Source organism: Temnothorax longispinosus, chromosome 9 (assembly GCF_030848805.1).
Source record: "Temnothorax longispinosus isolate EJ_2023e chromosome 9, Tlon_JGU_v1, whole genome shotgun sequence".
Taxonomy (NCBI): Eukaryota; Metazoa; Arthropoda; class Insecta; order Hymenoptera; family Formicidae; genus Temnothorax; species Temnothorax longispinosus.
In genome coordinates, this window is record NC_092366.1 from 18479804 (window position 1) to 18507159 (window position 27356).

General features: G+C 36.9%; 1 protein-coding gene and 1 long non-coding RNA gene across 5 annotated transcripts in view; one reads left to right on the forward strand and one right to left on the reverse strand.

Moving 5' to 3' along the window:
* The window catches only part of Nrx-1 (neurexin 1), a 206860-nt gene that overhangs the window by 107246 nt on the left and 72258 nt on the right, over positions 1-27356 (reverse strand). For 3 of the 4 annotated variants that reach the window (XM_071787881.1, XM_071787880.1, XM_071787879.1), the window contains exon 3: positions 15262-15403. In XM_071787881.1, the coding sequence (XP_071643982.1) occupies positions 15262-15403 (142 nt within the window). Of the gene's footprint in view, positions 1-15261; positions 15404-19205; positions 19541-27356 lie in introns of those variants that run through there. The other variant, XM_071787882.1, reaches the window with a different exon arrangement.
* Positions 8258-27356, forward strand: part of LOC139818877 (uncharacterized) — an 85863-nt gene continuing 66764 nt past the window's right edge. The window contains exons 1-3 of the long non-coding RNA XR_011733546.1: positions 8258-8894; positions 9241-9641; positions 9965-10009. This is a non-coding gene — a long non-coding RNA (uncharacterized lncRNA). The remainder of the gene's footprint in view (positions 8895-9240; positions 9642-9964; positions 10010-27356) is intronic.

Below are 27356 nucleotides of genomic sequence, written 5' to 3' on the forward strand. Positions count from 1 at the left end.
TTCATTATATTTTTTCCTCTACGCTCTCAACCACAAATTTTATTTAATTTTATAATACTTTTTCTAAAATTTAATTTGAGACTTTAATAAACATGCTTGTTTACTGGCAGTTTAATTTATTATAGTCGGAAAACGGTTCGCTTTCGCTTTTACAACTCACATCGTAAACCATAACCGGAAAACTCGGCTTTCTGTGTTTCTGACTGTAGGGAATATTGTAGCCCACGCGGAAATCCCTTAAAACAATAAAGCCTTTTACTATCGCCATTGAAAAGTTTCTCGGTATTAAAGCTGAAACCGGGAAAAGTATCTACCTTTTTGAATGCTGTAAGCGCAACATGAGGAAAATTGGATGATACTTTGATAGCTGCGGGTATAACGTGAAATCAACAGTCGTCTATTTTTTATAGTACGAATATATATACCTATATAGCAAGTCAAGGCGGTTTAGACGCACATATGTGATATCGTAAATTATACCGCATAAACCTAACATTTACAAAGTTTCTCATTACTTTTCTTTCTCTTGGCAAAAACAAAAGCAAAAGGGATGCATTAGGTCAGGATGATCTACAATACAAAACACTTTGTAATCAATATAATTATTCTTGCCATGCGGCGTTAGTTACGCCACGTGATTGCATTAGAATGAACTGTGAGAAATTTTCATAGAGACTGATAGTCTTTTCCTAACTTCCTTAAATCAGTAAAACGAGAGAAAAGAGCCGCTTGAAATTCATGGGCGAGTGGCCGGTCGCCGGCGGCGTCTTTCGTAGTCGCGTCAAAGGGCCGAAGAGAGAATCTCGCGGCGGCATTTTCCACCGGTATCCACCTCATGAACCAGCTCAAGCTATCGTATTAGCATGTATATTACGTCACGTCGGCGCGACACGTGATGACATCGCTCACCGGAAACTACCAAGGTGGTACGAGCCGTCGTTTTACTATCGCATGCTCCGTTGCGGCCTGCGCGCTCCGGGCTCCTTAATGCACGGCCATCCCTGGCCCAGCTTCAACCAGTGACTCCGTTTGAGAAAGGGATATCGTCGCTTCGCCGCGAAACTTGGCGCGTGGAGATGTACGTTCGAAACCCCGAGCGAGAAACGTGAAAATTACATCCTCAGTACATCGGTCTAAATACCGATCGCGTTTTAATCCCGTAAGGATTTCGAACTATGCAGAATGTCTCGCAACTCCGCAAATCGAACTGAGTTTATTCGTCCCGTTCGGTCAACAATTTTTAACAATAGTGTCATAAAATAAAAAGAAGAAAAAAGTAAAGTAGACTGTATAATAGTTTATCACAATCAAAATACTAAACATATATAGTTTGATATCAATTATCACAATCAAAGTTTCCTGACAATTCTATTTTAAGCAATATGCATTTTTTTTATTAGTATATAATTTTTATATATTTATTCTATCAATTTTTATAACAAAAAATTAAAAAGTGTATACACAATAATGTATATAATTTGTAAAGTAAATTTCCGGATTCTTTTTATAAAGACCAACTTACTAACAAGTTGTTCCTAAAGAGTTCCACAACAGAGGAAGAAGATCTCGAATTCGGTCGCGCCTGCGATGGGGTTAAATAAGCCCTCGGCGTCGAGACAAAGTGCGAGAACAAGTTATTAGGGCAAGGCGACGCGGCGGAACACCAATTCCACGCATGAGCGCGTGACGAGAGGCGTCGCGCTACACATTCGTCGACACAGAGAACGCGATGGAAATTACCAGTCGTGGTACCCTGGCGCGCGGATCCGGACAATTGTACGCTCGAGCTTAGGAGTCCCGGCTATATATATCGAGTTCTGCGAGTGGTGCGGAACTCCCTCGATCCGTTCCCGGCACGGGCGCATTCGTCATAACCGCGGGAGAATGGGCCGGGAACTCTCTTGCATAACAGACGCGCGACCAAAGTCTTTCAAGGCTTGATCCTGCGAGGATGCAGCCGAATCGAAATCCTGGGCTCGTCCGCGAGAACGCTTCCAAGATAACTTGGAGCACGTGACGCGAATCTAACCGGGGCTCGACAAGACTCGATATTCATCACTTTCCTTATAAAAGTAATTTTTAACGTACTTTTTCTCTCGCAAAAAAATAAAAATCTTTGTAATAATTTCTACCACGGAGAGGCTCAAACTCTCGTCGCCACTTTAAAACCGCCATGAGCGATGCGCTACAAACATTAATCAAATATTACGTATATATACAACTGTCAATAAAGGGTAAATTCGTGTAAACACGAATATAGCCAGCTGCGCAAATGTTGAAGCGCATGCACGCTTCGCAACGTCGTCCTTCGGCAATTAGTGAGTAAACAAATCAAAGCATTAGATTCTCTATTTAAGACAACTGATTAGCGAGAGGATCTTCAGTTCATCCCTAATTAAGTCGTAAATATCTTTAAAATTTGTCATAAAATGCGCTGCAGTTTTCATCTTGTATCAATTCGTACGAAAACCCATCAATGTACACAGATCGTATTTTTCATGCTTCAATAAAGTGCAATTTTCGTTGCGACTTATCGCCTTTTACAGTCTGCTAGAACACTCCGGGAATATCCCCGTATACGGATACATACGCGCGCACGACGATAGTAAAGAGTATAAGCAGCCAATAAAGGTAAACAAGCCCCACGATACCTTACGGGTGGTTGGTCATTTTCACGTCGAGAAGCTTTCTCAAGGGAGCGCGAAAAATGGTTGAATCCAGACGTCTGGATATAAAATTACGTAAGTGCCCCGAGCCGCTCGCGCGACCGAAGGCCATCTATCGAATAATGCTTGTCATCAGCCGCGCGATGGAATATTACAAAAGTTTCCACGAAGCGGAAGCGTTAGCCTGATTTATACCGCGAGCCTATAAAACTCCTACGACAAGGATCTCCTTGGGCGTAGCACGAAATCTGCGCACGCGGCAAGCCTTCGAGCAAAGCCATTTAACTTTTTCGAGACTTGCCCTTACGAATTTTTTATTCCAAATTTTTCTTATAAAATTGAGAATCAAGGAATTCAAATATAAAAATTGCTGCGAATAGAATACATCGAAAATATTTCGGATATCTTGGAAATATTCCAAGATGTTATATTTCAGAATAAAATATTTTCAATAGAATAGATAAATTCTTTGGCCAATTTGGAGAGTCGAATTTTCCTTAGAAAAAACGTTAAAATGAATTTACTTTATGACAAATGTTACTTTAAAAAATCAATACTAATTTCTCTTTTTGTGCTTCTTGCCAACATAAAAAAAATAGATAAAATGTAAATATTTTATTATATAATATTAAATAATATTAAAAGAAATAAAAGCAAAATAAAGCGGATTGAAAATTGTTTTTTCTTGTAAAATTATTTCCAAAGTTTAAACATCATGAAGTCGTCACGTTATGTATGTGCGCAGTATTGCGGCGACCTATTTAATAAATTTTTGCAGCACGATAAAAGCGGCATTAACGCTGTCGTTCGATCTCATGCTCGACGTTGTCGTCGTCCCTGCGGGATTAGCCGAGTAATCTCTCGAAGAGCCTCGAGGAGTAACGAGATCCCCCGGGAAACGACACAGACTTTTTCTCATCTCAGGAGTAGTGCATCCTGTGACGCCACCTCGCTGAAATTCGTTGTTCTCTTTTCCGCACGTGAGACGCTTGTATTTCCGAGGAGCGAAGCGTTGGAATAAAGCGTCGCTCGTTTTCGGAACATAAGTGTGCGAGACGAGAGAAGAGTGAAAATTTCGTTCGAAATTGTTGTGATGAAACACCGAAAACAGTTTCGCTTAATGAATTTGATAACAAGAAACGGCGATAATTGTCATTAATTAACGAGCAGTAAATTATTCAGCTCAAATTGTTTATTGTTACGGTGCAAAAATCGAAAGGTGGTAACGTCGGTAGAACACAAACGAAGGTACACATAAATATTCCAGTTGAAGTTGAAAGCCCACAATATATAATATAAAAATATTTTATTTATATTTTATATCACATCTTCAGTGCGTCGCGCGCACGGTAGCATATAGAAAAATGTATAAAGATATTTAAATATAAAAATGTAATAAAAAAATATAAACTTTTTAATGTAAAAATTTTTGAACGGTTGTAGCCAAAATCATAAATCATTTTAGCAGAATTTTAAACAAAAAATTGTATTATTTATTGTACTTGTCATATTAACTTTCATAAATTTTAAAAAAGAAAATCTCTCTCTCTCTCTCTCGCTCGTTGTCTCGCTCTTAACCTGGTTGTTCGGAGTAAATTAATTTCAAACAAATTTGATGTAATTGAACTATCCAGCTATATTATGTTTCATACAAATCAAACTTATTGTTTCAAAATGATTTTCGTTGGTTACATACTTATAAATTGCTAATGCATAATAGAAATTTGCCCTTCAGTTATTTGTTAATATCAATATTATTTTTTCATCTATATAATGTGAATAGTCTTCGTCTGCAACTTATGAAAAACTAAAAAGTACTAATAATTGTATACTAATAATTTCATTTAATTAGGTCACTTTGTTTTAATGCTTTTATTGGGAGAAAATTATTTTAATTTTCGATAAGGATTATGATTCTGTTTACCGAATGCGAATGAATTATTCGAATATTCTGTATAGTCTGCCACTCGATACGATATGTATAATACCATACGTTATGCATGCGTAACAAACCGTGTGCACAATGTTGAAAATTCGGTCAGATATGTACGTTAATTATCGCGGCTCTTTAATAATTTTGCTTACTATGCACCTCATATCACCGAATGCCGAGTTTTCTCGTTCCGGACGCAGTTATTGCAAGCAATTCATTTATAGGTAGAAGTGGGAGCCGAACGACCCTCTTCGCAGCATCTCTTTGTATCGTTGCAGCGGAAAATTGCAATCGTCAGATTGTACGTGTAAAACTGGCCTAAGCCCCAAAATTTAATAAAACCGTTTTTCTCACTGGCCTCAAACGCCTCTATCCAGTGACCCAGTTGATGCGACGGGCGCAAAGTGGCCCAGACTGTTAAATGTAATAAAAAAGTCTGGTCTAAGCTAAAAGTCTCGTCTCTTGGAAAAAAGATGGACGAATCTTTTTTGCCGAAAGGAATGTTTATTGCAAATTAATGTCATCAACCAACAAGAAGATACGAGCTTCATTTATATTTCAGTGTAAAATACGTTTTAGACACGCGCTGGGCAAGTTATCTTTTATTTGAATTGTTTGACTTGTTGATAAGTCGAATATTTCTCAGAGAAAAAAGGTCATTATTTAAATTTAAAGTGCAATCAGAGTTTTTGATTCAATTAAATATCTTTATACTTAATCTTTAAATTACAAACTTGTTTAAGAATAAAATTAGTTTAAAATTTAATAGAAAATGAGATTTCATTTTATCTGTTTGAAGTCATTTTCCGAAGCTTAGTTATACCAGAAAATCTCTCTTTTTTATCTTAAAAGTTACCGCTTTGATGTGTTTTTATTAGGATTTCCATGTTGTTCTTAAATAAAAAAGGTGTTCTTAGCGATAATTACTATCCATCCTGTATATACTTCACAAATATATATACTCTATAAAGCAACTACTCTCTGTATACTTGTAAATTATATTACTGCAATTGTACTTAAGAATTAGTTTTATTTATGAAACACATTATCTTGCAATTCACAGTTTTTTCTAATATAATAGGTCTTAATTTTGATGTCTATCAGATTACTGTTTGCTCACGAATTATCGGATTGTCCTGCGGCATACATTTCACACCGGAGTTCTTTTCTTTCTAATCTAACTTTCATCAAACTATCGTTATATATAACACGAACTAACCGCGCAATTCGAACTTATAAAATTTGTTTTCTGACTTCGGTTCTCATTAATAATTAACGGAATGGTAGACGACGAGTGCATTAATGAATTATATATCGTTCTTACACAGTTTTAGCACGGTCGAGGCGTTAAGGAATTAAGGATCGGGTAAAGTTCGTCGCGAGTTTGCCGCACTGGAGACCATAATTCTTCGCAACCAGAACGTACGAGTAATTGCTCCAAGTCCCTCCTCACTTTATTTTCCTCGTCGTCGCTCCGTCGTTCTGACAACTCGAAGGATCTTAAAACCACGGTCGCGATACTTTAATACCGGCATCAATTTTACGAGCGACGTATAATTCAGGTATTCAGAGTGTTTCCAAATCTCATTAATTTTTTGACACGTACGAAATCGATTTCTCTTTCATAAAGTATTGAGATATTTTTGATTTTCAAGTAATTAAATGTTAAAAATAAGAGATTTTTAGTGAAATAAATTTCAGAAGGGAAAACGAATGAGAGTAAAGTATTTTATCGTATATTGCGTCCATAAGAATCTTTAGATACGAAATACGTCAGGTAAAACTTACATCAGAGAAGGTCTCTTCGTATCGTGTTAAACGACGAAAGGTTCGTTCCCCCGGGATCTCGACGGCGCGGCGCGCGGCGTGCAGATGCGGCGCACGAAGCCGCGCGCGAAAAACTTAATTAGCGTCTCTTGCCTCGTAGTTGCGTCGGATATCTGCTAACAACGCGACAAAACGGCCGTTCATAATCCACGAGGACGGGCCCGCCTCCCAACGCGATCCCTCGCGCGTCGCAATTACCTTCTACCACGGTGAGCGACCGCCGCGGCATAAATCCGGCGCAGAGAGAATATTACCTTCCCCCCGGTGTGTAGCCACGAAGAGAACTTTAACTCCGACTATCTCGTCGAAGACCCTCCATCCCCCTGCTTATCATCCCTGCCCCTCCGTCTATACACCCGACGACCCGACGCCTGCAGCACGTATCCGACTATTTCCTGACGGGCTTTTTGCTCGTCTCGGACGAGATGCCGTTGGAAAATGGATTTTCCGACCGGACGCGGATAACTCTTTGTCGGCGATACCTTGGGCGACGACGGCCGTGGAGAGTCGCCAAGGGACGCGGTGAAGCGTAATCCGTGTTATTAACCCCGTTGGTCGAGGCTGCTCTTCGCCGCCACGTGACGCCGCGGCCGGTTGCATTCAACAGAGACGAATATTTATCAACTGCAGCGTATACATCCGGCGCGATGGCTTTCACGCAAACCGAGAGATATTATTCGCAAGCGAATACCACGTTCGTCCACTTGTGAATCTTTTTTCGATTTACGTAAAGGGACTCTAACGTTATACAGACGTTTCTCTGCAGCTCCGAAAGAAGAGGCGTAAAATCGCTTTCGCGGCTTTTTAATCCAGTTTTCACTCGCTCCGCTATAGAGTCCAGAATCGTTTCCGTAATCTCTCCTCAATCGCGAACGAATCTTCGATCTCCGATAACGGAAGTGGACTCGATCCTGCGATATCGCTCAGTCATTGCGAAACCGTTCGGACTCTTGAGTGCGCCGAATACCCCCGAGTCGTACGGGAGCCTAATTCTGAGCGAGGGTATAACCGGCGGACAAGTGGAATGCATTGTTACCTCGCAAAGGTATGCGGATTACCGGACTAAACACTGTTGATGCAGAACCGCTATTGATACGAAGGGCCGACCTAGCCTCGGCCAAACTACCGTTCGATTCACGCCGTCGCCCTATCCGTTGTTTACCGCATGTTTCGCTGCACGATGCACGACTCTCGGTATGTTCTTGGTGATTTACGTGATTGCGCCGATTTGATTTCCGCGCCGAGGGCTTATATCGCGATCGGGACTAACACCGAGCCGTAATTTAACGATCCAGCGCGATGAATTCCTGCTCTCCTTTCCTGATATTAGTCAAAAAATTCATTCCCGAATAACGAAACACCCAATATATCGTACAGCCGAGATCAAATATGCCGCATTGCCACACGTATCAAGAAATATTAATTTAAATAACGGTAGCGGAGCAAACACAATTAAGATGACAAAAGTAAGACTTAAGGCTGATCTACAATGTGCTTTTTGTTCTCTGTCGCCTAAGATAAAAATTGACAAACTTCAGAAGAGACAAGAAAGAACATCACGTTACGCGACGGAATTGCGAAATACGAGATATAGATGCAAAGAGGTTAAGAGCAGAAAACAGAAAGCAAAGAGCACATTGTAGATCAACCTTTAAGCGATAAGCGAATCGGTCAAGCGCGCGAACGAGAATTATCAACAATTATACTCACCCGGTCACGGTTGCCGGGGTTGCCCCGCTGTCGCCCGATGTCTCCCAAGCCTCGTCCTCCTCTCCTCGATCCTCCTCGATCCTCCTCCTCCGTCGGTCCGTCGTTGCATCTGATTGCATCTCCGTCGGGGCACTGACTCACGACAGTCACGACTCACGACGCGGCGATGTTCACGCGAGAAAATCAACGTCGCTTATGATCGCGCGACACTCTCGACACTTTGTACGGTACTACCGGTAATAATCTCGCGACACGGCACACGGCAACGGAAAAATTACGACGGAGAAGCTACGAACGATCCGCTTGACGCCCATGACGCTTGGCGTCCCGCAGGTAAACGCTAAGATGGCGGAGAGAAATTCGTAAACGCGCGGCCAACTTCACTCGCCAGGAGCAACCGTCGCGACGCCGCGATATCGCGAGGGAGGACGCTACACTTGCTGCTCTCCGCCGCGCTATATGTTAGCATCTACCTGTCTGCCTGCGGAGTGTAGGACGTCAAGCGGATCGTTTCATAGCTACTCCGCCATCTAATTCTTCCGTTGCCGTGTAACTAAGTACGCGCCGTGTCGCGAGATTAAATACCGTGCAAAGTGTCCCGCGATCATGAACGACGATATTGATTTTTGCGTGAACATCGTCGTCGCACCGCGTCACGAGCCGTGACTGTCGTGAGTGCGACAACGAGTCGACGGAGGAGGACGAGGCCTGGGACTCCTGGGAGGCATCGTCGGGCGACAGCGGCACAACCGTGGCCGGTAATTGTTATACGCCCAAAGATATCTCGCGCGCATTTCCTCGTCGTAGAAACTCGTCGAAGAGTGCCGGGGAACAAGTGTTGGTTTATTCGTTGATTTATTATCATTTCTCCTCGACGCCCGTATTCGGATGTATACATACCTCCGAGTTTTCCGTCGATAAGCGTGATTCGCCCGATACTTTTCCGAACCGCAGGCGCGGATTAATGCGCGAATTGCTCCGATCGAGGGGGTTCAAGTAACGGAAATCCGCGATACATGGTTGTTTAATGGCGCGCACTTGAGCGGGATTTACGCGCTCATGGTGCATCATTGTGTATCTCAATTTAATGTTGTGTATTTTCAGATCAATGCCGGCGAGGCTTTCGTACTTCTCGGTCACTTCGTCGCAAATACGGAGCGGATCGGTCGAGGCCAAGCGGCGTCGTGACACGTTTGATTAAGTCCCGCGTTTCAATATTTGTTAGCCGAGTGGCATAAATACGGTCTTGATATACCGGTGATGATTTGTCCTGGCGTGTATTTCACGAGATTCGTCTCATTGTAATTCGGATTGCGCGATCAATTGATAATCACATTTTTTGATGCTACATTTCGCAGATATTTGTCTCTGGTTTTGACTCAAGCATTTACTCGTAGGTACTTATATATTATCTCGCGATGTAATAATCTCGGCTGTAAGTGCAACAGCATGCCGTTCATATCATTATACATAAAATTTTGAAAGAGCGCAACCAACCGTGTTTGGTGAGTAATATTTATTTATTATATGTCACGATTTATTACATGCAGAACAAATAACTCATTTCCCCGATGATTGTGTTGCTCGTTCATTTTCTGGGCGCCACTTTATATCAATGTCCAAAAAGGCTCTTTTGGACGATTTAAAGAGAAGATATTTAATAAAAAATTTATATAAATTTTTTAAGCATTCTTAAGAAATCAGGCACAATTTTTAAATAAATGTTAGATAATTATTTTTATTTTTAATATAAAATATGTATTTGAAAAATTGTTAATTTTAATTATTTGAAACGCAGTTGTAATCTGAATATATTTGTAATTTACAGGAGGTCATCGTTTGTGTTACAACTCCGCTGCTGCGCGTCAGATCTGTGAGTTTTTAAATTATTTATTTCAAATTAAGGTAATGGATCTATGAAAAAACTGTATTAGATGTATATTAGTTTATTCTTACATTATGTAACCTATGTCATGTTATCACATCTAAAAAATATTGAATTAGTATTGATTTGAAAGGCTTAAAAGAGAGGATATTATAATTAGATCCATTACCATAAATGTATGGGCTAGGGCAGATTAGCATTAACATTTAATCCTGGAACATATACAACTGTCAATCCATTGTACATGCAAGAATGCACATATTCGAAGCTCATAAAGCTTATTATTATCGATATATCTTTTGGATCGGTTTAATCAGTGCATTATTCGTCGCAAGTAAATTATAATTAATTAAAGTTTAGAGTTTATTACTTGGATTAATAAATTATTATTTAGGTAAATAAAAAAATAAGAAAATAGAAAAATAAATGAAATAGAATCATGAGAAATCAAATACTGATATTTCTTAAAAATAAAAGTTTTATTTAAGTATTTTTATGACATTCGTATATCTCAAATAAATATAAATTAGTACTATATACAACAGGAAATAATTACTCATTTTTAATTATATTTCTTTATCTTTCCCTTTTTTCCTTGTTCGAATATCATTTTAATAGAATTTGAAGTCTGCGTTTGGCTTCCTTCCAGGATTAAATGTTAGATAAAATGGCACAAAAAAATATATTCAAAGAGGTCTAACATATATATACATATGTATAATTCTATACACGTACAACATAAATAAAAGGAGGCTAAAGAGTATTTCATAATCGCCTTGCACATTCCAACTAATTTATTTAATTAGGAACATATAAATAATTATTAAATATTTATTATAAAAATGTGCACATTTTGCCTAATTTTCCATAGCCTATTTATATTTTTTCAATAATGTTTTAAGTATCAAATGTCATTTGATACAAAATAAAATGATATGAGATCTAAATTAAAATTTCATTGCGGACCAAGAGAGGTTTGTATATAAATTATCTTAAAGTTAATTGATTACATGTCGAATGTATTAAAATATAGACTAATGAGATGGAAATGTTTAATCATCATGATGTATTAAAATTCATTTTCTAAAATATTAAAATTTATAAAGATTTTGTAATCGTTTCTGTCGATAATTATTAATTTGAATAACTATTTCGTTTCGGATCTGTCATCCGATTTTTCTTCCATTTCCACGTTGTTAATGTTAGATATGAACGATGTTTATTCATTTTAATTGGTTTATATCGGATGTTTATTATTGATTTTTGTTCCTTACGGCGGTTTCATTATTATTCCATTTAGATACAGATACACAATTACTTAAATACGTAAATTCGAAGACAGGATAGCGGGTAAATTGTGATGAGGTTTGGCGATTACATTTATTATAACAGAAATCTTACTTTATTTTTATAATGCACTATTGGAAATTACGCAGGGACTAATTATTATGATCTAATAACAATTTAACTTGCATTCAATTTCGCGTTAATAAAGAATCTATTCAGTGGTGCTCAAAGGGTCTATATATAGAAACATCTTAACTAGAGCTACGATCTACTGATTACTCGTACTGATATCTCTACCACCGCCGTACCACGTTATTGTGGATACTTTGGTTTTGTAATTAGTGAGACACTCACTGTAATCCCAAGCCCAGTAATCGCCATCACCCGCCGTGGGCAGCATCGTGCTCCATGCCTCTATATGTAAGAACAGAAAGAAAGAAAGAACGAAAGTAAAGAACCGAACCATGCCTCGATCATTCGCGAAAAGATCTTTATGCATTTTCTAGAGAGAAAAAAAAAAGAGAAAAAGAAACGGAGTTCCGCTCGGTAATTTAAACGCTGAAAAACTTTTGCGCGATTGTTATAAAATTACCTTCCTGTAGTGGCAGTTCTTCTAACGTGAATATCGAGTGTTAAATAACGAAGTTTCTCCGTGCGGAGTGCCATGCAAAGTTGAATCACTTTGTCCAGATAACGATTCGCTGCGAGCATAAACTCTTGATTATACAGTTTGAAATAGATAATGCGAAACGAGTGGTTTGCCGTAGCTTGTTTTATATTCACTCGACGATTAGTCTCTTTGACTTATGTTTTTATCTTTTAAAATTAAAGAAAATTTAAACAGTCATAATTTTAAATATTAATCAATATTACAGTTTACTTTTCAATATTAATTATATTAATATTGAATTGATATTAATAAAAGTAATATTAATTACAAGCTTGCTACGCGACGCAATGTATATCAGTTATCGGATTTCTTTTCTTCTCCTTTCTCATGTACATGTACATGTTATACAAATGTGCATACTTTCTTTTATCTCAGTGCTCGTAGCCTTCAATTTTTCGCGATATTTGTTAAGAAATCTTGATAAATTGATTATTTTGACCCTAATAAATTCTGAACCCCCTTTTTCTTTGTGTTCCAGCCCTCATTTCTAGCCTCGCTATTTTATCTTGCGCGTCTGTAACACTCTCATCCTTTCTGCACTCTCCCATTTTCCTCTTCCTTTTTCCTCCATTCGTTTCAACATGGTCATTAAGGCTGGAAATTACATTATATCGCGTATAACGACTGCGCCTGTCAGGCACGACGAGGACAATCGCGCCTGCAAAAAGCTGTTAAGAGAGGAATTAAAATGAAATTGTCCTGGTTCCTTTTGCAAAGAATCGTCTTTGAAGTTTTGCGTTCTTCTGGACGATGTCTCGGTAGCGACAAAAGACTCGGCCGTGAGTTCGCAAAGATTCGCAATTATCAGTGAAGTAAACCTTTGAATAAACATTCCACGCTGCAGTTTTCGATAAAGGAAGATTGTTTATTCGGGGCATGAAGAGACCCTTTTTCTGTAGTGAACTCTCAACTTTTAATATCGTGAATTGAATCCAATTTATTTAGTATATTATTGCTTATTGCATCAAGTAATGAAAGGAAGAAATCGAACAATTTAAATATTATTTAAAAACAGTTTTATATAAATGAATTTTAATACTTTCTCCCATCATTGGAAAGAATAATGCATAATAAAATTATAATTAATTAATCAATTAAAATAAGAATGATAATTTTGCATGCTTATTTGTTAGTTACGTGAGATTGCGAAAATCTACTGCTAAACGATTTTGCAGTGTACTTACATCATAAATATATCTTGAAATGGTATATCTGTCACGTGCAGTAATGGAAAATACGCAAGTAGTAAAATTACCACTAATGCATGGTCCAAAAAGGTTGCTTTTGTTGAACAACATGAAAACTCGAGAAAATGCAGAATTTTATCGCAGAGAGTAAATCGTAATTAAAATAGATCCGGTGTGTTGCTTATCCGCGAGAAATGTAATCTCGCTTTTCGCTATTAAACCTGTCGAGTGCACGGCTTTCTGAATTTTGTAAGAAGGAAAATCCGTGTCCCGTCTGAATGTATGTTGCAAATTAATACAATAATATTATATTTCTCTTTTTACTGACACTATGAAAAAATAATAATTTTTGCTGATAGCGTAGGAGAGTTTGAAACCAGTTGTAATATTTGCAATCGATTGAAATTAATGTTTGCTGTATATCATTGCAATGAATTATATATTATATGTAATTCATTGCAATAACGTCACGAGAATTTATGCTGAAATGAATCCTTCCGATTTAGATTCCAATACATCTCTATAATGCAGACGCTTGAAAATTCTCCGTAAATTATTAAAACTGACCTCGAACTTTTTTTTTCTAACGACCGAGTTTTCTTTTAGCCACTTCGAGTGACAGGAACAAATGCATAAACTTTCATATATTTTGCCATTCTGCACATTCGCGATTTCCGAACCGTCTCCGTTAATGACTCCTTGTGCGCGCACCTCATTAACGGGGAAGAAGTCTGATTGTAATTATCGGTGAAACGTCTTGGAACGACCCCGACTTGCTCGGCTTCTCTAATTGCCAATGGCTTACGAGAAGGAAAAATCATTCTAGAACACTATCTCCCTTCTGCAGCTGTCGACAATTACGCCTCATTAAGTGACGCGCGTTCTCTCGCAAATAAGTACGCGTAGGAATTAACGAGAGATGCACGCCCGTATAGTTGCGTCCAAGCAGTTTATTGTTAAAGGCAACGATCGATCGAGCGGAATATGAGAAAAGAGGATAAAAACGGCAATGGCCAAAGTAACCGCGTTTGCTCCGTGACAGAACGTAAAATATGAAGAAATAAATATTCGAAGGAAATATTTTCCGTTGTCACAAACCTTGAGTGAATGATTAATATTGAATTTAGTGGAACACGTTCTGCGACGTTAATAAATTACTGGTTTAAATTCGAGAACACAAAAATTGAAAGAATGTTGCGGATAGGTAGTAAATTAATGAAATGTATAATTGCTGAAAGTAATATCAAAACCACACAAAATCAATTTGTTTGATGGATAAATACCAAAAGTGAAATAAATAATTGCAGCCTTGGCGAAAGATATGGAGCGCCTTTAATAATTTGTGGCCGACCAAACATTTCGACAGTTTAAAATTGATGAAGATAATTTAATTCTCATCATTTATAAATTATAATTATTAAGGTATTTTTTAAATTTGTTTTATTAAACTTTGTTTTACTAAAGCGTCTTGAATATTATTCTCAATCTTCTAATCTGTAAATAGTACTTAATTATTTGATTTATCAAGATTTATTTGTTAGACTCTGTCTTTGATTGAAGCTGTGTATACATATGAAATAGTTTGGAACGAAACCAAATCATTTGTATCTCCGTTCAGTTATATTATGCTCAACCCACACAAATAAATTCATGGAAATGTGTGCTTGTTTCTACTTTGCATTTTTACCAACGATTTTATGCTTTGTTTTTATACGTAAGGATAACATAGGAAAAGTTTACTTCTCTTTTCTCGTATTGTTCAAACATTTTTAAGTTTAAATATACACAGATGCTCTTTTAATCATAAAAAGTATGACTCGCAAACGTGTACGAAAAAGTAGTAGTTTAATTCATATATTCACCTATAGTCTGAATATTGTTAAATTAATTATTTCTAAATGTTAAGCATCAACATGGCAACATACACGTATATTGTATTTTTTAAAATTAGAAAATTTAAACTTAACCATCAAAAGTTCTTTTAGCAAAGTATAAATTAATTTTTAACATAAAATAAAGTTAATAATATAAAGCTATTCTTTTATTACAATTAGTTTCGAAATTCAGACTATTAATTAAAAGTTAATTTTACTAACCTTTCTCGCAGTATGCGCCTTCATAATCGCCGGTGCGACACTCGCAGATCGGTCCGCTGTCCGTAGAAATGCAAATGCCACCGTGCTGACACGGATCGCGAGTCTCGCAAGCATCCGTCGTATTCGTCATATTGCGTAAACTCTGTAACAGACATTAAACCATAACGTTACAACAAATATTGGATATTCAAATTATTAATAGGAGCCTTTAAATAGCGATGCATTTTTTTCGTAATGAGATTTTTAATGAAACCATGAGTAGTAAAATTCTAACTTCAAATTAGCAACTGCATAGTGCAAGCATTACGTCGAGGGAATATTCACGTCAAACATTGAACCGAATATTTAATTTAAATTATATTTACTATTTATGATTTTAAAAAATTCATCGCGCAGAAGAAAACTTTTTTGTCTATATTTATGATTATACATATTAGAACACAAGCGTAATTAAATTAACGTATAATACAACTGAATGTGAGAAATAAAAAATAGAAAAGAGTATAGTCTATTTTCACTATCTAATTAAATGTGTTGCGTCATAAATCACAGAAAAACTGCATAATAAGTAAACTATAAGTATATTTTAAAGATGTCTTATATAATGCAAATGCTCTGAAATTATTCCTACTATTGCGCGCTACAATTTTCGCGTCGTATTATGCAGCAGACAGATTTCCTGGCACGGATATATTAGCTAGAAATATAACTTCTTAACATGAATCCGAGAAAGATTCAGAGTGCAATAAGTATAGATAAGGGCATGGAAGTGAAATTTTTTTATTTTCTAGTTTACGCAATATTTGCTGCATGGCAGTATATTTCGACATTCAGCTGACGCGGTCATATTTAAATATTTATAAATGCATTAAGATAAATCTCGTTTTTGAGATACTAATTATGCTTTCTTACTGGACTCTCTTCATATAAAGTGTGATAAATGCTTTTAAATAAACTTTCCTTAAGCATTAATGATACTCCACATAAAATTTTTATTTAGGCAACATTGTTGCAAAAATAATATCTTTCCCTTTGTGTAACAAATAATAGATAATATATCTGTGTGATACGCTCACTTGCAATATCGCTAGCAATATTCATTGTGATATTACGCAGCGACGAAAATTAAAGAGAAGGTAGAAAAATAACGTACTTTAGTTAGAAGGAGAGCTTCGCATTTTTTTAATTTACATTTATCTTTATTTCGCGACCTTATGCGCTGTTGTTCGGGGGCGACGAATAATAAACGAACGCGGAACGCGCCGCCGCGGTAAACATCTTTTTTTACGACTCATTTATCTTGACAGCGCACTTTCAGCACTGCAACTCACTTTGCACCGTCGCGTTTTAAGTCACGCAAACGAGATTTTTTTCACTCCCAGGAGCCGGCCGCAACCGACTTTTATGGATGCTCTTTGCACTGAGAATAAGCGGGACGTTGATCTTATTCTTGAAGTTCTTTTAACGTTGGTCCCAACTCGATTTGAGTCTGTAGAATTAGATAGAAGGAATTCGCCGTGGATCACTTTACTTCAATGTGAGCTAATTTCCAAAAACTGCACGAAATTTCTGGTTTCGATATTCAGGACATGCTACAACATAATCTTTATGCATATACTCGTAGTTGTCTATTTATCCGATTTGTTATGCAAAAAAGCTACATTCGACGAATACACTCACATTAACTCGAAAATTTTTATTTAAAACGGCTTAAAATTAGAAATTTTACACTGTTTCCCAGATATTTCATAGAAGAAGATGATCTCGCAGCGATTGATAAAATATCTCTAATTATCTTCGCGAAAAGTTCGTCAGTATTTCCGTCGAAGGGTTAAGGGTCAGATGAAACATTCTTAACTTTCGCGAAAACAGCGTCTAACTTGCGAGTGAATTTATCTTTGCGCAACAAACATCCGCAAATCCGGCTGATAAGACAACCACGTAGATCACGATCCTCATCTCTCGCTCGCGATGCCAACTTCCACCGGCGAAGTTGGCGGTATGTACCTGTTGGCCGGCGGATATAAATATTTGAACTTTCAGTCTCTCAAGGATGCATCGTAATTTCTATTTGCTAGAAAATCACTCGCGCGTTTGTGGTTAAATTAACTGCTAATGTAAATGCAAGTTGCATTGTTCTCTTACTTTTTCAGAAAATGATGGCCTAATTAGTCTAATTAATAGCAGGCTTTTCTTAATAGCCTGCAGCGAGTTATTAATTATCTTTCACCCTCGGAAAATTTTCCTCGACATTTTTTACAATGGCTCGATAGCGAGGAATTTAGTCAGTGGAGCGATGCGGATGCATGTGTCGGGTCACGGGGTCAATCGCGTCGCTGTGCTCTATTATCGCGGCCAGGTTGGGTTCGAGAATTGGCAAATGGCCATTGCAGAATACGAAATGGTAATCTTAGCGATGACGCGAAACGAAAGAAGACGATATGGGTTAACTGCGTCGTGCATTGAACATGTGAATGGCAGCATATACATATGAAGAAATTGGACTTTTTTCTTAACCATAGATTATCGAAGAATACGTATTAGCTTTAAATTCAGACATTACCGTTTTAGAGATAAATGGTGCACAAGGAATATTACAGTGCATGAGTTTTATACAAAACGCGCAATTCTATTTGAATTGGTTTTCTTTGCAAGCATTTGTAGTATTGAGCACGCTCGCTTTTAATAGAAATTTAATTTCAAGCTTAATTATCAAGTACAATGTCGACAATAGAAAATTATACGATAAGTAATATTCTTTTTTAATTACAAATTCAATCGAGTGTTAATAAATAAAATTGAGCATTGTGAAACTTCGTCTGGATATATCTGTTTTTGCGCGAAGGTATAAAGGGGTAAAAACTTAGACTAACGAGTATATAGTATAGACTGCACGAATATGGCCACCAAGCCTGCTTAACGAGTCGACCGCATTAATCATATTGGACCACACGGCGCAGAGGATTGTTAACGAGATTTCCTGCGAGAAAAGCTAATTGACGTCTAGTCGCGGCAAATTGCATTTTCGATATGACCCCAGCTTAGCCGTTCCTGGCCTTTCTGTAGTTAGCAAAATAACACAGTTGATTATTTCGGCGCTCCGGACCAGATATATTATATTAATTGGTCGTTTATTTTAATTAAATGTACTTGTTTTAATTTTTTGCGTTGCAATGAAATATTACTAGCTTTAAATAATAATATTAATTATTATTAAGATTAGAATTCTATTTTATAAAGGTAACAAAGTAATAAATTGAGAATTTATAATTTATAGAGAAGAACAAGTAATATCATTTTTAAAGCAGATTTAAGTAACTTCATTCGGAATAAAATAAAGTTTTGTATAAAATTATTTTCACGTAATTTTAATTTCGTTTAATTCAAGAAAAGAGGGTACCTACAATTAAAGATTTAGATAATCATTTTTCATGATCGCACTAAAGATTACCTTATTTCAGATTGACGTTTGTCACATCATTTAATTTATAATATATGTATATCTAGCACGTATTATACATCCAGTTTGGTTCACTAGCTCTTTTATCTCCTTTGTTTTGGAACAAAATTAATTAACTGCAATTAATCCAGCGTGCACGACGGAATTCGGTAAAGACAAAAGCTGCATGATGTTTATGAACTATGCGCAGCATAGTTGCGCAAAGTATGTCTATCGCGCTATACCGACCGCAACGCGAGGGAAAGTAGGTACTCAGATAAATCAAGCGATTTAATTTCGACGGGATTAAACGGCGCGATCGGCCCATCCTCATGTCGGCAAGTTTTCTATTCCGGCATGTATAACAGTAATCTATACCCATACCTATAGATTAACGGGTCGTAAATTTGGTAAATCTTCTTAAAACTGAACAGTCAGCTTTTGTCCTACGATGATTATGAATCGAAAATCTATCACTCCCGGAAACGTTATTGTTATTACACACCAAGCGCGTGGTAAATTCTCTCCGTTGTACGTGCGTGCACGTGCGATTCCACAAAGCGTTGAACGTGACTATTGTGAAACACGTATAACGTAAGTCGTAAGATGCAGAACGATTACGTATGCGTCGCCAGGAACGATACAATTTTCGTGCGACACGAGTCATCCTGTCTCCGAGGACTCCGAGGATGCACATCCCAGGTGCAGTGTGCATTCTTCCGACCGCAGAGCGTACCGCGAAATACGCCGGGGAACTCGGGCCGCAGCAACTCTGATAAAGTCGGAAGAAGGGGTCTTGTACCCCGACCCGTCAGATTGTCGACAGAAACTAAGGCAATAAATAAGGCACCCTCCGCGCAACTGCGGGAGCAAACTGCATCTCCGCATGCCGACGAAACTGCGCCGTGCCAAAACTGCGCTATTTGGTTTTGACCGCGAACATGAGAATCCCGGACAAGCGTTGCGCGACCTCGGGGCATAAACCAGCGGAGATACAGAATAAGTTGCGTCAAAGGGAACTCGCTCGTTCGCCAAAGTTCGGGGAGGGTTCGGCGGTGCAGTTTATCGAATTAACAACCGCGATGGCTAACCGCGTTAGCATCAATGCAGTGCGATAGGACCCACCTGCTGATTGCATAATTCATTCGTTACTTCATTGATTACTGTCGCTCCGTGAACAAGCACCACATATGCAAAATTAACTCTCCCTTTGATTTCCCACAAAGAGTTGATTCGTAACAAAGATAAAAATATCGTCGTTATCATTTTTTATTTGATTTTAAATCAAAATGAAAAAAATGCCCCAAGAACTTGCTATTTTAATTATGAAAGTAGCATTAATTATTATTAGCCGATATCATATATTACAATATAAAGATACACAGAATACAAGCATGTTCATTAATTAGTTTTCACGATTTCTGCAAGTTAATTATTGTGCATAAAATATGAAGTTAGAGGATATAAATTACAGTTTAACGGTTTCATAATATTCGATTAAATAAACATATAAAGGTCTATAACGAAGTTGACGTTGACTTTGACTAAAATCGGAAAAGTCTGCAACTTTACTCGTCTTAAACTTTAAATCTTTCTATTAAACTCGACCGATTCCCTGACGCGGTCCTAATAAAAATTCATATTAAAGTTCTGAATGCGTGCTATATGCAATGATTGCGACTATTTGAGATGTTTGAAAACATCATCGTAACATAACATTAATAACAGGCTGATGTATAAATCTTGCAGATGATGTAAAAATACGTGTACTTCATACGAGAATCCACATAACATATTACATTAACGTGAAATCTTTGCTTTGTTTACACATTTTAATTAATATAAAGCACACCGTAATCAAATCACAATATCACAATGCAATGAACAATGTATTTTTTCTGAAGAATTATTAAAGTTTGCACAATGCATTCAAGCAATATATTTTTGCCTTTATATAGTTATTATTTATCGACTACTATTATCTGCTGCTTTTTATCCGTTAAAAATACAGAAAAAAAGTACCTAGAAATACAAAATCCTTATTTTTTTAAGTATAGGTAAGTAGCATCATAAATTTACCGTATTTATTCGAAAAGATTTCTTAATATACTCATAATTTTATTTTTAAAAAACCGCAAAAAAGTCTACATGGAGAAATAAAAATTTTATATCATAAATCTATTGTTAAAAATATATGCTCTACAAATACACAGTTTTGCTGAAGTATCTACAAATTTAGCTAGATACAGATCTGAAAATAATTTTGTTGCACCATCAAAATAATTATGATAGGTCGCTGAAATATAATGATAATGCTGTAAAAAGTTTTTACATTTTAGCAATCAGTTTAAGTGTCCTACATAATTATTTTGATGGTCCAACAAAATAGATTTTTTAGATCTGTATCTAGCTAAGTTTTTAGATACTTGAGCAAAACCGTTCTTTGTACTATAAATACGAAATTTATTTAACGATAAACACATTGATACGATCGATGTGCGCACATTCATATAAAATCTGTGTTACAAAGAGCAAAGAACATTTAGCCTCACCACATTGTGCATTTCGAATTTAATAGTAAATTGCGCGCTCAAAGAGGCACGAAATACAGACGTATATATACTGCTGTAATGTTGCTTGAGATGTTAGGCGAGTGTTTCGCAGAGTTCTCGACGATATAACAGCTGAACGCAATGTCGCGGTGCTTCGAGTTTCACCAAGCTTCGATACCGCAGTCTAGCCGCTCGAATTCGCGGATTTGTTCCTATATAGGCAGCCTTGTCGTCGGGTTCCATTAAGGAATACGTGGTAAATCTTTGGGCCCACGATCCTTCACGCACGGGATATGGCGAAAGTTTGCAAACCGATTCCGAGACTTGTCACGGAGTTTACGATATATATCCCCACCTCTTGCCCGTAGTTTCCATCCAATTCCTGTGCACCGCCGGCATCTCGTTTCCTCGAAATGTTGCCGATGGCGCAACGAAATTTACCGGCCAGTCAGGACTCTGGAAAGGGTTTCCACGCTAGTGGGATCGAATTGAAGACATTCTAATCATTGTTGTGTACTTCTAGTTTTAGCCCTCATTGATAGTTAATATTATTAAACGTCAAATTAAAAATTTACGTGAGATATTTGGACAATATGTCTTAAGCTGCATTTTTCCAATACAAATTAGATATAAGTTTCGACGCAGAGAATTAATAAAATAAATATAAAACATTTTGTAAATATATAATATCAAATTTTCCCAAAAAGAATTTAGCAGTGAGTGAATTAAAGACCTTTTTGCGAAAAAACTTTAATTATCGCTTAAATATTGTATTTTGTAAATGAAAATTTCATCTGACCTTCTTTCAAAGCATTACATATGCGACTGCATAGATGATTAGCTACATATAAAGATTAATAAATAACAGAACTAAAAAAATATAAGAGACACGTTTTCGAAAGTATGACTTCATTATTTTTATTCTGTATTGTACAATCGCAAGTCGGATCAAAACGTAATTAAGCACATTAGTTACGTTTAACAGCCTGGACAGTAGGACAGTCATTATTATTAATTGGTTTTAACTGCGACGCAAAAGAAAAAGATGAAAAGATTCGCTGCGTGTTGAACGAGATTGTCAGGGCCGTTACCGTATCTCCCTTTTTTTTCGTCATTATCCGCGCGAAATTATGGAGAATCTCGTAGCATGTGAAAATTGTTTTAACGAGTTGCAGAGATTGCGGTGTATAACAACCGTCCCCGACTGCAAAGTACTTTAGCCTCCAGCCGGAGAATAACTGGAGGAGGCCGGAAACTAAATACGTTTACTGCGGCCCATTACAGGCTCTCGCGTAGGGCAGAGGCGTGCATTCGCCGTTCTCGCCGCACCTGATGAATATTACTGTCTAATATTACCAGCCGTTATCGCCCATTTCCCGGCCCTGATTGAGAAAGAAACGCGACGTTGAAATACAGTTGCAGATTTGATCGAGAACGTAATACCATTACTCGTTTTTACGAATTTGGAATGCACTATAACTTCGAGAAGTAATATTTAATTTAACGTGGTGTAATTCTTACGAATGGTCCATTATTCAAGGATACTGTTTTATTATGGAGTTAAGTTTTAACTCTTCTGATCTCTAGTCGAAGAGACAAGAATAGTCTTTCCGAAAGTAGAAAAAATTTACTTCACAAAAAGTCATTATTCAGGTCAGTTGTTTGCAATTAAATAACTACTGTTCGATATCGAATCTTTTTCTATGCCATAATATCCTTCGACAGCTTCTAATTTATTTATCGCGGACAATCGATATTATTAGCTTTCCGGACGTTTGCCGCGAAGAGCGACAGAAAGTTTTCAAACAAATACGAGTTCCATTATTTCATTGAGAGTTCATTATATATTCATTTTGTCGCGAACGTGCTGCAGCATTTCTATCAAATGTGAATTTTTTGATCCGTCAAAGGAGATTTCCGTGATCGGATGATTGATGGTGATATGTCTGTGAAAGAAGTGAGAAATGATAGAACAAAATTCTTTTTTTCTATCTTCTTTTTTTTACTGTATTTTAATCAACGTATATTGATATTGTGTGTATTACTCTTAATATAATTATAATATTTATGATCCCTAGAAATCACGATATGAATTTTACCACTTAAAGTTTTTAGCATTTCATTACTACAATACTTTATATAATTTCACACATATATACAGAAGAAAGAATTGTGTACATCTTTTTTATATTATGTACGAAGTTGAATAAGAAAATAAACTAATTTATTTGCTTGCTCCCAATTATATTCGATATGTAGCACATATTAATAAAAAATGCCGAGAAGATCTCTTTTTAGTTAAGTTCATTATTAGATAATTGTATTATTTAATTTTTAATTAACACTTATTCTACATTATTAACACTTATTCCACATTTCCATCTAAAATCGACATTTCCATTTAGAACTAATAGTCGAAATTGCAATTATTTAGATATTAATTATTTACAAAATGAAAAAAAGAATCCAGTATAAATCGATCGAATTCAAATTGTAACATGCAAATAAACTAATTTATTTCGACGTGCAATGCAAGATAAAAATATTTAATCTTTTCTGATCTGACAAATACAATACACCTGCAATCGTAAAAACCTTAACATTTAATCGTGCAGTTATAACGTAACTTTCGGTTGGACTTATTATCGTAATGATGGAACAAATTTTAATTACGACCAAATCTTTTTTTTTTCCGCTCTCTTCGCGGTATCTTTATTCAATGGGGGGAGCGTCTAACTTCGTTCCTGTACATGGCTTGGCCGTATTACAGGCGTGATTACGAAAGTTGTCAACTTGATTAAATGGTTCTGCTTCGGCCGAAGTTGGCTCAAAGGGATAATCGTGTGAGGTGTCCGCCCGGAGCTACGCTAGAACTTTCTTAAACTGGACGGAGATTGGAAGACTCGTTTTCGCGAAGGGAATTCGGCGATACTGTTTCAGTCACGGCACCGGCGCCGGCGCCGGCATAATTATAAGCTACCGGAACTTTGTAGGTAAAAGTTCGAGTTTTTCCACGCTGAAGCGAGTCTTCCTTGACCTATCGCTCCTTTTATTTTGTTGTTGCGCGAACAGTGTATTAACTCTACTCTATTTAATTATACCGCGTTAAAAATGCAAACGCTGTTACGTATGTAACAGCTTCTAGAAATTTTTAGTAAGTAACGAGTAATGTGCCCAAGGGAGAAGCTTGAGGTAGATCCTCGTCTGATCGTGGCGCGCACATATTTACTTAACAAGGTAAAGTGGCGCTCATTAAATAGGAGTATTGCTGATTTATGAGTATCTAGGGACGAAGATTGTTGCGAATAATACATACGTAAATTTACTAATATTTATTCAACATTAACCATATTTACACGCAGTCTAATATTTTGATAAATAAAATGAATTTTTCGTAATCTCTCCAGATCGGGGAATGCAAAGCATTAATATTTTCGATCGACAATTATCATACGCGACTCAGTTTCTACGCGAGCGAGCTTAACTGGCGAGATTTATAAGCACGGAAATGAAATCAGAAAATGATCCCCGCGCGATCAAGGGCGCCGTGACACAAATTCGGGGAGGTGGCAGCGAGGTTTAAACATCGTCGCCAACCGGGCTGGTTATTAAATCGTGCGGCTATAAATTGCCGCGCAATTTCCCGCGAAACTTAGTCAATTTCCACGAACGTGAATTCCCGCGCCCGTCCCAACAAGTATTTATACACCCATCGTACGCCTATTTGGTGCGCATTTCGGATTGCATTTTATTCCGCGGTTTATTTTCACCTGCTCCTTCACACTTCGTCAAACATTTGAGAAGAAAGATAATTGTGGTTAGAGAATTCCAACCACTAACAGTCAATTAAAACAATAAATCTATGCGAATGGCGTGACAATGCCATATAAAAATAAATTACGATCCCTTCTCTGCTTCTAACAAGTAACTGCCATATAAATCTATAAGTAAGATCCCTACACGATGTAGAATTTAGAAGCTCACTTATGTGGGTCGTTAGACGTCTCAAAGGTCCAATCAGCCTAATGTGAATTCGTACTTTAATACGAGTTGGAAGATAAAGCCATGCCTGTGGGATAACGTCGACGGGTGACGCTTCGTTAACAGGTGATCGTAATGAAGCCTGTATCGTATCGACAACGCTTGTTTTCCACGTCGGCGTGAAGTCGTGTAACTTCGTTTGACAGTGTAATCATTCTCCCGACGGGACGATGTAATACCGTGGGATTGATGGTTCCGCAGGTGAGCTCCATCTTCGACTGGTAGATAGACTCGACGTCGAAGCTAACCCATTTTTTTCTACTGCAATGCGGCACGATGCAACTAAGTATTACATTACGTTACTCGACCCGCTATGACTAAATATCTCATCGTAAGTGCCTTTCCGTGTGAAGTACTTTTATTGCGCTTAACTTTTCAGTATGCCCGTGCACTCTGATTTATTGGCGCTATGAACAGACTTCCGAGTACAACTTTAACAAAGAAATTTATATCGAGCGCGACAAGCCTCTCACGCTCAAAATTTTTCGCACCGAAAAAATACGCTTTTACGTGGATAATGTATGTAAACTGAATAAAAACTCTATTTTTTGAAACGTTTTATCCTACAAATGATTAATTTTAATATGTAAATAGAAATATTTCATATTTCTACTAATAAAGGTATAAGAAAATTATGCAAAGAAAATAAAGAACTTATACATAAATTAAATCTAAAAGCATGTAGATAAAGTTAAAATATATTTAATTAAATCGCGATTATTATTTTTTTAATTTTAAATGCGAGAATCACGAGAATTCCATGCGGAACTCGGCACGACATTCACTTGAGTGATGTCAAGTCTTGAACCTGCACGTCGTTGGGCGACTTCATTATGATCGGCCGTTAATCGAGCGTCCCTTGAACATTAGCTTATCGTTCGACCCATTAAGATCGGAATGATTAGAGATACGCCACGGTGTCTGTACCGTGCGCAGTATTATCAAAATCTACACACCAAGATATGCCTTGTAACCCGATCGTTTACTAATCAGGACTTCGGACCTTCTAATTTGCAGCAAATTCGAGACACGCGAACCCGAATCTACCTTTGATATTAATCCATTCGTGCCCGTATTTTCGAAAATATCCGCTCGACCTGGTCTTCATGCAACTTTAGGAAACTTTATTGATCCTTAGCCTTTGATTCAGCACTTACGCGCCGGTTAACAGTTTTCATCAAGTTCTTTGGTCATCGTAATTAGAACTTTTAAGTCTAGTTAGGATCGAATCAAAAGTTATAGAAGTATAAGGTATAGAAGTTTAATTGCACTTGCATATGTAAGTGAAATATATATATATTTAATTATAGAAATAATTTTTTTCATGACATTTACCGCAATTCTAAATCATAAATAGCAAATTTCATCTATATAAGCCATGTAACTAATAAAATTACAATAAACAATAATGTACAAAGATATCTAATATATTTATCTAAAATATAAAAATATTATATGTTATATTTACCTATATATTATATTTATATTTATAGATATAATTATATTTCAACTAAATACATGATCAAATAATAATATCCGTATAACATTCAGTTATTATCAAAAACTTATTTGAAGAAAATCAATACTTCCAAAGAAAAGTTAAATATAAAATTTTATTTCACGCAATATCAGCTCATTGAATTAAAATTTCTTTATTGGTTCTTTGAATTGCAATCTCACTATTGCTGTTATTTAATCATGACAGCTCGATTCTAGTACAGCTTTAACAAAATGTGTAGAAATGTTACTGCATGCACGTGAAATGAACATCTCATTTGACGTAGACACGTAAACAATTATTTACTAGAGTTCTGATGAAAATACCGCTTTGCCTAGACGCTCAATAGGTCAAACGTAAAGGGAATCAAATATGGTGAGCACGAAAGGGCAGATGGTTATATACATGGATGGTTGAGAGAATGTGTACATATAACAGGAATGACACAGTTAAGGTTCATCCAAATTGAAGCACGCGTGCACTGTAACGGTATGAGTGTGCACGTACGTCAGCTTAAAAGCTTCCTGTTTAAACTTGTGCAACTTCTCAGCGCGTATACATGTCC